General features: G+C 47.4%; 1 protein-coding gene across 1 annotated transcript; it reads left to right on the top strand.

The window, feature by feature from the left end:
• Positions 1-6,235: 6,235 nt before the first annotated feature.
• On the top strand, positions 6,236-9,387 carry LOC120817167 (transmembrane protein 53). Its single transcript, XM_040173055.2, has 3 exons — positions 6,236-6,704; positions 7,316-7,986; positions 8,674-9,387. Exons 1-3 carry the CDS (start codon positions 6,679-6,681, stop codon positions 9,057-9,059), a joined length of 1,083 nt encoding a protein of 360 aa, XP_040028989.2. The 5' UTR covers positions 6,236-6,678; the 3' UTR covers positions 9,060-9,387.
• The last annotated feature ends 2,347 nt before the right edge of the window (positions 9,388-11,734 follow it).

Here is an 11,734-nt window from a genome sequence, read left to right as displayed (position 1 = left end):
GCTCTCTCTCTCTCTCGCTCTCTATTTATCTCTACCTCTCTCGCCCACTGCATCAGCAATGCACAGTGTGGCTCCCAATACAATGCCAGCGGTCACACCTCAGCGAGCAGATTGTTCATTAGCGGAGATCACCCAGTGCCGCAAACACTGGGAAACACGGCGTCGCAAACAACACACGCTTATATATGACTTGCGCAGGCTTTGCACACTTGTCTGTGCACACGCACGCACACAGGCTGTAAGCTGGTCCAATCAAAATGCAGCACTTTTCCCCGTGCTATATTTACACCTGATGTAACTAGAATGCTGATGGGGACTTTTTGGCTTTCCAAGCAAAGCACCAACCGATATAAAAAAAACAACAGGCTGTCTTCGCATTTAGTCGAGCTTTAAAGGTTAATTCCAGTGTTAGAACTCAGATCTCGTTTTAGCCTTTTGGTCTTTCTAAAGTTCAACCCCACCGCGTGACCAGAACATTAATATCTCCAACATGTGTCTTTAGAAAATGGGAGGTTGTGGTGAAAAAAACGTTAGCTACGGTTAAATCGCGGTTGTGGTGACGGGGGGGGGGGGCTGAAGTCTGGTCTCCTGCATGAAAATAGCATGCACATCTGGAACAATAAGTTCCTGTTTTGACGCTGTATGGCCTCGGATATTATTGTGAGGTACATAATCGTCCAGTAATAAGCCATAATTCTTAGGAATATAACGGATCTCTAAAATAAGACCCGGGCTGTCCTCTAGGACGTCTGTTTTATTCATTTCCATCCCGGCCCTCCGATGCAGAGCACGACCCACGTCATGTCCAGGCTTACATGAGGTTAAAGACTTATCTCCGTTGACGTCACAGGGGTCCGATCGATGGAGGCGGCTATTGTCGTGCACCAACTTTGGTTAAACGCCTTCTAGATCGGCGCCTCTACGATTCTGCGGAATTTCCTAAACATAGAAACAATAAGGAAAGTCTCAGCCCGAGAAGGCATCATTTCCTGAGCGGTGGCTGAGGGCTGCTGCATGTGATGAAGCCCCCTCCCGAGTCCCGCCGGCAAATACAACATCGCCTTAATAACAAATCTGACCTTGACTCCCCTTGCTATTCATACCACCTTTACTTTGTACCTCAGCGAGATGAAAATAACACTGCTACTCGGCTGCGTCTCCTACTAGTGAATGTGTTGTTTTATTTTTATACAGAATGATTGGGGTTGGATTGTCTGAAGATGTACGGCTGTATTTTTGTGACCCTTACAAGTAGTCGAGATACGTGCTGATACTGTAAAGTCTGTCCCCAGGATCCGAAAAGCACCATATGTACATTTATGTATTGATATATATATATATATTTTGTAAGGTCTGTTTGATGTCATAAAGAAATCAAATCCTTTATTTTATAACTGCAAACACATGAGCTTGTTTCCTGCCCGCAGGCTTCACTTCACTCCCATTCTGATCCCCGGACAGATTGAATAACGTCCTTCTGTAAGTAATGTATTTGGGACGAGGCGAGCTGATCTTTAAACTGTGCCCAAGGACATGTCCAAGAACAGACCAACCGCATCTGTGTCCTAATTAAGGATCTTAAGTGCGGTTTTTGCATTTTCAGATTCTCTATTCTCATATTTATACAGTCTTTTATTTTTCATTTGGTCCTGCAACATATAAATATAAGAGACTAAGATGACAACATTTTATATTAAACACACAGAAAACGTGATAGATCGTTTGAGTCAACGTGGCATTGAGTGTCTTCGGATCTCGGACAAAACAAGACGAAACATTGGCCTAAATAGTGATCACAATTTCTCACCGTTCTCTGGCATTAGTTAATTAGTAGAGAAAATAATCAAGAGAGGAGTGAGGTTATCTCACACTTCAAAGGAGCCCCTTTATCCCACTGTAATGCTAAGAAAACCCCCTCTTCTAATTCAACATAACCCTGTGCACCGTATCACGCACTCTTACACATATTCCTGTCTTATCGGTCTGACTGATGTCAGTGGAATTCAGTGTGGTGAAGGCACTTTTCATGCTTTCTCAGGTCTGGCTGCGTGTTCAGGACAAAGATCTCTGTCCTCCAGAGAATACTAATACTACTATTTCAGAATATGTGTGTGTCTGTACAGCGTGCTGGCTCCAGGACGCGGAAAGTGCCAGACAATGGCTGATAAGGGAGGTCAAAGAGCGCTTAGTATTAAAAGAACAACAATGGACTCTATCAATAGTTTACTGGCTCTATCACCCACAGGGGCCCTTTCGCTGTCGTTTTATATTTATGTCATGCAAGCCCTGAAATCTCCCAAAAACTAGAGGTGAAGAGGTTTTTAAGCATTTCATTATAATGTGTCTTTGCTCCGTGTGTCTGTGTGCAGCAGACTTCTCTGACACCACATGTCAACATTGGTGAATATTTGGTCATTTCACGTTTTAAATAACAGAAAAATACAGTGTTATTAATAAAGGTCTTTGTATGGAACGGCAGCCGTCACGGTGCAAATCCATGAAGACAATCGGACGGGAGGAGAAATCCAATGCACACCTCCTTTAACGAGTGACACAACGTCCTTTACTCTTGATGAAGGGTGTGTGTGTGTGTGTGTGGGAGTGTGTGTGTGTGGGAGTGTAAGTAAATTCTGGCGTCTCCCTGCAGATTTTATCCGGCTGAATCGGGCTGTTGGATGAGGAGCAGAGATGACCTTGGTGGACTGATCATCTGCATTTCATTGTGAGACACAGGAAACGGCCTTCGGGATAAATAACGTGCCATCATCACTTGTCTATGTTGTAAGAACAGTGACTATAAAAACACAATTTGAAGATGCATTTAGACATCAAGCACTTCAGTCAACTGACGGCAGCCTGTATTCATCCACTTCAGTGCAGGCATCCACCCAATTCTACTTGTGGCCCGCCAACTCTATCAGAGACCAGTCCTCTCCGTGCCCATTGTGCCACACCTACATTAAATATAACAGACCGGAGACAAAACGTCAGCTAGAGTTTCCTAACGGGACTTTTGGGGTTTGTGCGTCCAGGGGAGACGCGGGCTGGTCATCAGTAATCAATGACTGTATGTTTAATACATCAGCTACCTGCGCCTGCTGGAGATCTAACGTGGTTTCCATACCAATGAGGAGGATTGATGGGATAAAAAAAAACAGGTCTCCCTCGGACGACAGGTGTCAACATCCTCTAAGCATGTTATGAATGCAAATCACAGCCCACATATGGAAGGGGAGGGTGAGGGGGGGGTGAGGACAACGTTGTGGAGTATTTCTGTTGCTAGTTCGGGAGGAGAGAATGATTTGTTTCAATGTTTATCTGATAAATCAGTCTTGGTGAGCGATCAAGAAGAGCTTTTATGGACACTCACAGGAGGGTCGCCCCCGGTGGCAGGTGGGCCGCGGGGAATTTCCACTGATACATATGAAACTAGGTTATGAAACTTGCACATAAAGACACAAGAAAAGGAACTGCTAGCAAAGGCTCAAGAAAAGGAACTCGGTTAGACAGTTAGGGTAAAGGTCAAGATGGGGCAGCAGGACAGAAGAGGTCGATGGACATGTTGTATCAGCCGTTTTCTCATTTTATGGGGGGAATTTAGATCTAGAATGTTTGAGGCTGCTGCAATCAATACGTTTCTCTTAAACATTAAACGGTTTGGCAAAATTAGGCGGAACCAAACTAGAGATAAAAGGATAGTGAGTGTTGACCAACACACACGGCTCTGAAAGAATCCATTGCAGTGATTCACACTGTACAATGACTGATCGGGGAGTGGAACCAGACGCACCCATAATCAACTTTAAGATCTTCCACTCTTGGAGTAAAGCCTTTTTCCAGGAACATCAGATGCTGACGCCAAGAAGGACCCATCTTGTGGCTTCATTAAGATTGGCTATGCCTTCCAAGCATGAGTAATCATTAAGCTGTTTCCAGTTGTTGGTTCATGTTAAAGTATCCCTCTTAACACTGACAAATAAAAGCACCAATACCAGCGGCGCCTTGCTGTGGTCATTTAGCTTCGCGTTGGTTTGTTGCCACAATGCACATGGGAAGAAGGACATCTTGTATCTGAGTATTAAACACAGACATGCTTGATGTCATTTCATCCCACATGCAGAGCGAGGAAGGCACGTGATGCCAGGAGGGAATCAGACCGAGATGAGCGAGGGGAGTGAAAAGGAAACACTGGAAGAGAAAGCAGGAAGCTGCCACAGATTTTCCACACCCTGATGTGGGTGTGGACCCCTCCCTCCCGGAGAGACGGGGCACATTCTCCCCTCCTCCCCTGGGTTTCTCCTCTGCCTTCCCTCCCTCCAGGACTTTTTTTTTTTCTTTGCTTGGACAATAGGGGCCAACGGGGGAAACAATGCCAGGAGGGAAGGCCGGGGATTTGTGCGGCAGCAGTACGAGGGTGATCGGAGGGGCAGAGAGGGGCAGAAGGGTGAGGGGGCCCTGGGGCTTCAGGGGGGGGGAGTCAAAAGGAGATTGATGGAGTTTCTCTTCTCCTGGGAAAGAAGAGTTTTGATGAGGGGAATGTTTAGCAGGGCGGCTAAAGAGGTCGACGTAGGACGGGGACGTTGGGTGGAGAGGGGAGATTAGTGCTGAGGGGGGAGGGTCGTGTTTTTGTGGGACTAAAAACGTGGGAAGTTCAAAATGTGTAAAGGGAAGGGTGACTCTGCTGTTCCCCGTAGCTCGTTGGACAGTTTTAGCATCTTTTACCAGCGTTTTGGTGACGAGCTGTTGAGTGGAGCAGTTAGCAGTAGACCGGCGTGCGTTTGTTTTGACATTATTTAGGGTTGGGGAGGAGCAGTCCAGATCTGAGGCCTGGAAAGGTGTTTCCATCACACAGTATCCTGTTTTTTTATCAGGAAAAAGCAAGGGATTTTCTCAAAACCAAGTTAAAGGCTAACACAGTTTTCGGAAAAAAGGTATTTTATATATATATATATATATATATATATATATATATATATATATATATATATATGTGCACAGAACAGGCGTATCCTACATGGGAAAAATTAGGTAATATGTGTATGCGCGTGTTTGTGTGTCGGTGGGGAACGCCGAAAATGACTTTGGAAAGAAAGCGAGCAAATGACCTAAAACTGCCTGGACGTGAAAGAATGGAAAGAGCCGATCACCAGGCGCCGAATAACGCTGGCGTGAAGGCCGCGGCCCTCACCCACAGCAAGAAGCGCTGACATGGAGAGACGGTGATGCCAGGCCTTTCATTCTCGTGGCCGTGCAGCCAAGCTTAGTTCCCCCATAAGTAACCAAGTATTTGACAAACGTTACTGTCATTCGTGTTACAACGGCAAAGAGTTCAATTCTCAGGAAGTGGTTCGCACAAGTCACAGCTTTGATGTGAGTGATTTGAGTAATCTGGGCGGCGTGAAAAAGAAAACAACGTATGCAATGAATTACACTTTGTGAAACAAACTTGTCTAATTACAAACATTTCTGTGAGGGTTTTTAAATTAAGCGATATGGAAACCAAGTCACTTGAGAGCATCACATCCTCTGCCACCTTTACAATGCAACCATTGAGCTTTATTGCACACATAAATCCACATCCTGAAATAGTAGAGTTCTGCTGCTTCCGTGCTAGTCTGGCTCCATCTTGTGACACTAACACGTGTTGCAGCTATTTCATCAGTTTAGGTCAGAACAAATGTGGGCCTGCTTCATGCTTCATGCCTTTTTTGTTTCCCTATTTAGATGAAGTGGCGGTTAAAATGATGAAAACGGCACAAGTGTTTTGAGAAACCCGACGGATGTGGAATTTAAAGGAACAGATGGATAAAGGAAAGAAAAAAGTTACCTTTCCCAATCTTTCATGATTGGATGGACCTCCTGTGTGAGACATGATATCTTTATAGCATTACAGTAGATATGATACAGAATTAAAACCAGTGGGTTGCGTTTTATTCAGTACAAATTGGAAACGAAGGAAATTGATTTGTAGATATGCTTTCAAAACAAAACACAAAACATTAATTCCCCTTAGAAATAAAAAATGAATGCCAAACGCGGGCCATGTTCGCATTCTTTATATAGTGCCATTAAATACAATCTTCTGCGTGTGGGAGAAGTGACAAGTGTCCGGTCCGTTGGCGCCCCCTCCCGGCCGGCATAGAACCCGCCCCCGCCGCAATATCAGCACAACAATATCAGGTTTATTCCAAACACACGTTTTAATTCATGCTCATACTAACACGTCGACCTCGGCAGGCTGCGCGGTGACGCGTTGCAACCGCACAACGTGCCCTTCGGCGGCGCGAGCCAATGGGCGCGAGAGCGACGTGACGACCAGGAAGCAACGTCACCTGTCTCACAAGACAAACCAGTCCTCGAGCGAAAACCGGTCTATGTGCCGCAGTCTACCTGGCCACCCGTCCGACCTCCTCAAAGCCTGAACACCCCCGTGTCCTACCCCCCCTTTGTGTGCGTGTGTGTGTCCAATAAAAGCGACGCTGACCGCCGAGGGGGGGCGCTCTCCCCGCCGGAGGAGGGATACACCACCCGGCGCAGGACCACAACCGCGACACAACACACCGGCACCGCCGGATGAATTGACCGACCTTCGCGAGTCTCTCTCCCTCCCCTCCCCCCTTTATTTTGTTTCTGTTTTTGTTGCGTCAACCAGCCACCGGCCGCCTCCTTCTTCGCGGGATGGGGAACCTGGCTCTCGCCATCGGGTAAATGAACGTCGCGTGTGACCTCGTCTCGCGGAACTTGCACGCGCGTCATTCGTATCACGGTGCGCTGGTCCGCATCCTCCTCGCGCGTGACGCTCATTTATCAGCTCTGCGGTTCGCAACAGTTGCCTTTGCTGCGCGTGGGGGGGGAGAAAAAGGGGACGCGTGTTATTGTCGCCTCGCAGGCCCGGCTTCGTTTTCTGAGCGCATAATCTCCCCTCCTCCGCACAAGATGGAAACCCTGGAATGTGTCATGGTTGCGGGACCTCGTCATCTAGGACACGCACCAAATCGGTCACGGGCGACATGGCAGTTAAAAGTCGTTTCAGTGTGTTGAAAATGATCTATTAATACAATGATTAACAATGGCCTCAAAGAGGGTGATGGATCTAATTTTAATTCCATTACAGGTCATTTAGCTGACCTGCAATAAGTGCATTTTAACCATAGTGTTTTGGATGCGGGCAGCCACAGGTAGCCAGTGAAGAAAGCGGAGTGGTGTGGGGGAATTTTGGGAAGGTCAAAGAGCAGTCGAGCTGCTGCGTTCTGGGTGAAATAATTGTGACGGGACAGTAACCCGATCCGACTCACGCTTTGTCCCTTCATTCCAGTCTCTTCAGGAGTGAAGCAACCGCCTGCGACCAGGTCAACGGAGCCGGGTTCGTCGCCAAGAGCATCAGCGAAAGCATCACTTACTACTACGTCCCGCCGGCGAGGGCCGAGGAAAGAACACCGCGTGCTGCCAAGGTCCGCCAGACACGCACTGCACTCTGCCTCACCCCCTGCCCAAGTGACTCGGCGATGACAAGCGGGGCCCCCCCCTCCGCGGATCCTTCCTCCTCCTCCTCCCCTTTGCCGTCCGAATCCCCATCACGCGCACCCGCCTCCACCCCCGGAAACCCAGCGGACTCCCCGCCCACCGCGCGGCCCCTCCTGCTCTTCTTCTCCTGGCTCGGCGCCCGGCGGGCGGCGGTGGGAAAGTACAGGGACCTCTACCTGGACCGCGGCATGGACGTCCTCCTGGTCCAGAGCAACGTCATGCACTTCCTGTGGCCTCGGTGGGGGCTCGACTACGGCTTGCAGGTGCTGGAGGTCCTGGAGCGGCCTCGGTTCTCCGGGAGGCCCGTGGTGATCCACGCCGCCTCCATCGGCGGCTTCACTTTCACCCAGACCCTCACCCACGCCGCTGCGGGGCGGAAGGAGCACGCGGGCCTGGCTCAGAGGGTGAGGGGGCACATCTACGACAGCTTGGTGGTCGGCACGCTGGAGCACATGGCGATAGGTGAGCGAGCGAGTGGGGTTCACCTTCCAGTGACTTTAGTGCTGGATTCCAGTGTCACTTCTTTAAATACTACATTAGCCAGCTGATCCACCGCTCCAGTCAAGGGTCCAGGAACTATTTGTGGCAGCTTGTTTTCTAACCTGCGTAGTGTCTGCAGAGGATTTTAACGTTTAATTTTTTTTAAATATAAGGCTGTCTATAAAGCGTATTCATTTGAAGTATTGCTTAATCCCTGGTTTTTAAAAGCATAGTTTAATCCAGAAAGTATCCCACAATTTTGAAAAAAAAAAAAATCCTATCACAGTGTCTCAGACCCAAAAGGCAACGTTTAGGAAAAAAATAAACTGGATATATATATTCTAGTACAAAGAAACCAAAAGGTAGCAGCCGCTCAAGGTTAAGAAGCTAAAACTGCCACTTTTAGCTCAATAAAGGAATTTACTAAAACTACTAACTAATCGTTACAGTTTCGCAGATACCAACGAGATGTCCTCAAATACTTTCTCCTACAAACAGTCCAACACCCACAGACATTTAGGATGTTTACTGATGTCAGATAAGGAAGCGCAGGCAATTACTTCTTTTAAGAAGCTGGGACGAGGCATAAAAAAACATCTTGACATGTAGATACAGGATGTCATAAATACTAACCCACTTGATTATTTACCGTCTCCTGTTGTTATTCAGGCCTCGGCAAGACTCTGGTTCCACGGTTAGAGAGCCTGGTCAAAAACGCCGCCATGCTTTACTTCTGGCTCTTCAAGACGCACACGGCGGACTTCTACAACACCAGCATCCAGGTCTTCCACGACAGCCCGATAACGGCGCCGGCCCTCTTCTTCTTCTGCGAGAACGACGCCCTGTGCAGCCCGGCCGACATGGAACACTTGATCGACCACTGGAGGAGGAGGGGCGTGACGGTGGAGAGCAGGAAGTGGAAGGAGTCGAAGCACGCCGCCCACATGCGGTGCCACCCAGAAGAGTACCTGTCCACGCTGGAGAAGTACTTGAACTCCCTGGCCCTTTCCTCCCTCAAAGCAAAGATTTCAAATGTGGGAGGCTTACATGTTTAGTTTGAGAGATCTGTTGCGACGCCGTGAGGTCAATTCCCCCGGCATGTTTTTGTTGTTTTGTTATGTTTTGTCTTTCAGCTGTAGCATGATTTAATGGTGTAATTTAACAAAGTATAGCTCTTTGTAAGAATCAATTACTCAATTGTTTGACTTTGCTGTTACAACGTTACATTTGAAGCGATCTGCACTATTTACTGGATTACTTTGGACCTGTGTGATGCTTTCACTGCACAGTGTTCTGCATTGTATTGCTGCTGCACTTTATTACCAGATCTGGTCGATGCACAACATGTGGAATAAAATCATTAGAGCTGTGATTTCAATTTTATTGCGCCTGGTTTGGGTTTTATTTCAGCAGAAAAGCAGAAAAACATACACTTTGGATTTACATTGTGCGTGATGGGCTTTGTTTTATTGGGAGGGTGAACTATGGATGCATAAGAAACGGGTGCGGTATGAGCCCTTTTGAACAGGCACGATGTGGGGCACCTCAAGGCAGAAATGGTTGATGCGAGGGAGAAGCTCGGTAGCCTTAAAGCATCCATGGGTCCGCATCGTGGGCATCCAGAGGGGACAGAGGACCATGTCAGGAGACCTTTGGTGCGTCTCCATTTACTAAACTGAGTATTTGAAGAAATTGAATTTAGGCCAGTTGGTGCCAAACGCAGGGCGGCATGGTGGCGTGGTGGTTAGCACTGTTGCCTCACAGCAAGAAGGTCCTGGGTTCGATTCTGCCCAGTGGCCTTTCTGTCTGCATGTTCTCCAGCTTCCTCCCACAGTCTAAAGACATGCTCTGGGGATCAGGTTAATTGGGGACTTTAAATTGCCTGTAGATGTGTGAATGGTTGTGTGTCTCTGTGTAGCCCTGCGATTGGTTGGCGACCAATCCAGGATTTACCCTGTCTATCACCCGAAGTTGGCTGGGATGGACTCCAGCCCCCCCGTGACCCTGTGTGCAGGATAAGCGGTTTGACAATGGATGGATGGATGGTGCTAAACGCGGCCCGACCCTGCAGCCCCTGTGAGGAAGCTCAGCGTCGGGGGGAAAGTTAAATAAATGCAGAGTGGTTAAACTGTTTTCTGACGCACTGTGACGCAGTTTTGTGTCCATCCGCATCATTCGATGCAATATACAACAATGTCTGCTGGCCAGAGTGTGGCACTGCGCCTGTATGGACGCATTGAATCTGTGCAGAACGGCAGGATTCAGATTCATTATAACATTACTAAATAATCAAACTTCATGATTTTTGCTGTCATGGTTTTGTGCTTATTCAAAAACCCACCTTGTGTACTGTACTGGGTGATTGTTGAACAACCCTCTGTTAAATTTGCTGAGTGCATATTACCATTACTGTTTTTCCTGTGTGTGTGTGTGTGTCACAAAGCCGCTCTGCATGATGATGTTGGTATTAGGGAGATTTTATGTGGGTCAGAGTGACCTCGGCAGTAAGCTACGCACAATTATCTTGCCACGGTGTTTATTTTATAATTTGATTAAGTTTTTATTAATGCCTGGGAAAAGTGCACGAGACTCTAAATGAAATAACATATTCAAGAGTTCACTGTATGTCATTAATAATAATACTTGCATGCATTTCTGTCCATGTTGGCCTTTTAACTTAATATTCCAACAATGTTTACATCGCTGTCAGCACCTCATGACATTTTTATTTCCCTTTTCTGGAAAGGTGCCCGAGAAATACATAACTTACCATAGTTTTTTGAAATATTATATTAAAGATTTGAATACAATTAAAATAATATAAAAAAGTCTACCGATCCTACACAATAAAGCAGTAATACAGTTTCTGTAGTTTACAACCGTTGCTCTTTTCTTTAAGTTTTAGGCCTGAGTGAAAACACAATATGGATTTCCAGTCCTACCAGCATCATGAATGACTGGAACAAGATTGACCTTCTGCTGAGTCGGCACTGATAACTCCAAATCCCCTTTATGAGTTGGCTCTTGGCCATTGAACGTAATCGCGTCATTCCGTTGAAACAAAACACTCGGCAGAGCTCGGAGAAGACACAAAGACACCGAGCAGACCAGCGTACTTCTCCTCAGACGCCATATTTTGTTACACCAAACGAGACTTTGTGACGGAGCTGCACAGGGTGCAGTTCCCTAAACATCCTCTGGAGAGCTACATTCACCAGGAGATTAAACTCAGGAGCAGTTTGCCCGTTTGTGTTGAGTGCATCTCAGGGCCGCGTGACGTCCTCCTTTCTCTTCTTCATCCCCTTGACTCTTAACAAAGGCCTAAAACGACCGTTTACTGTTGATTTCATTGTCTTGTTCTAAATAACGATGCTACCGAAGAAGATATTTTTCAGCGATACGACACTCCCCCAAAAAACATTCAGCCCCACTTTATTTGGCCCGGCGGTCGACCGATTTGAATCGGCTCCGTGACAAGTGGGAGACGAGTGTCCGCGTCCCTGTTGGTGGACACGGGCGAGGCACTTGTCCTGTTCCCCGGGGGCCACGTGTGACACACACACACAGACCATGGGCCACGGCTGTGCTTTAGCCGGGAGTCCGTGGCTCCATTCTGACCAGTAAGGAATTTGTTAGGTCACTGAACTGATGCGATGCTGACACCCAGCGGGCAGGGAGAGCCGGCCAGTTTTACTCTTAGGCCTCGATGGTCAGTGCGTCGTTCTTTTCC

Source organism: Gasterosteus aculeatus, chromosome 4 (assembly GCF_964276395.1).
Source record: "Gasterosteus aculeatus chromosome 4, fGasAcu3.hap1.1, whole genome shotgun sequence".
Taxonomy (NCBI): domain Eukaryota; kingdom Metazoa; phylum Chordata; class Actinopteri; order Perciformes; family Gasterosteidae; genus Gasterosteus; species Gasterosteus aculeatus.
This window is presented reverse-complemented; position numbering and strand designations above follow the sequence as displayed.

Coding starts and splice junctions, on each gene's coding strand:
- LOC120817167 (XM_040173055.2), top strand. CDS start 6,679: ATGGGGAACCTGGCTCTCGCCATCGG. Junction 6,705..7,315: donor AACCTGGCTCTCGCCATCGG/GTAAATGAACGT, acceptor CCTTCATTCCAG/TCTCTTCAGGAGTGAAGCAA. Junction 7,987..8,673: donor GCTGGAGCACATGGCGATAG/GTGAGCGAGCGA, acceptor GTTGTTATTCAG/GCCTCGGCAAGACTCTGGTT.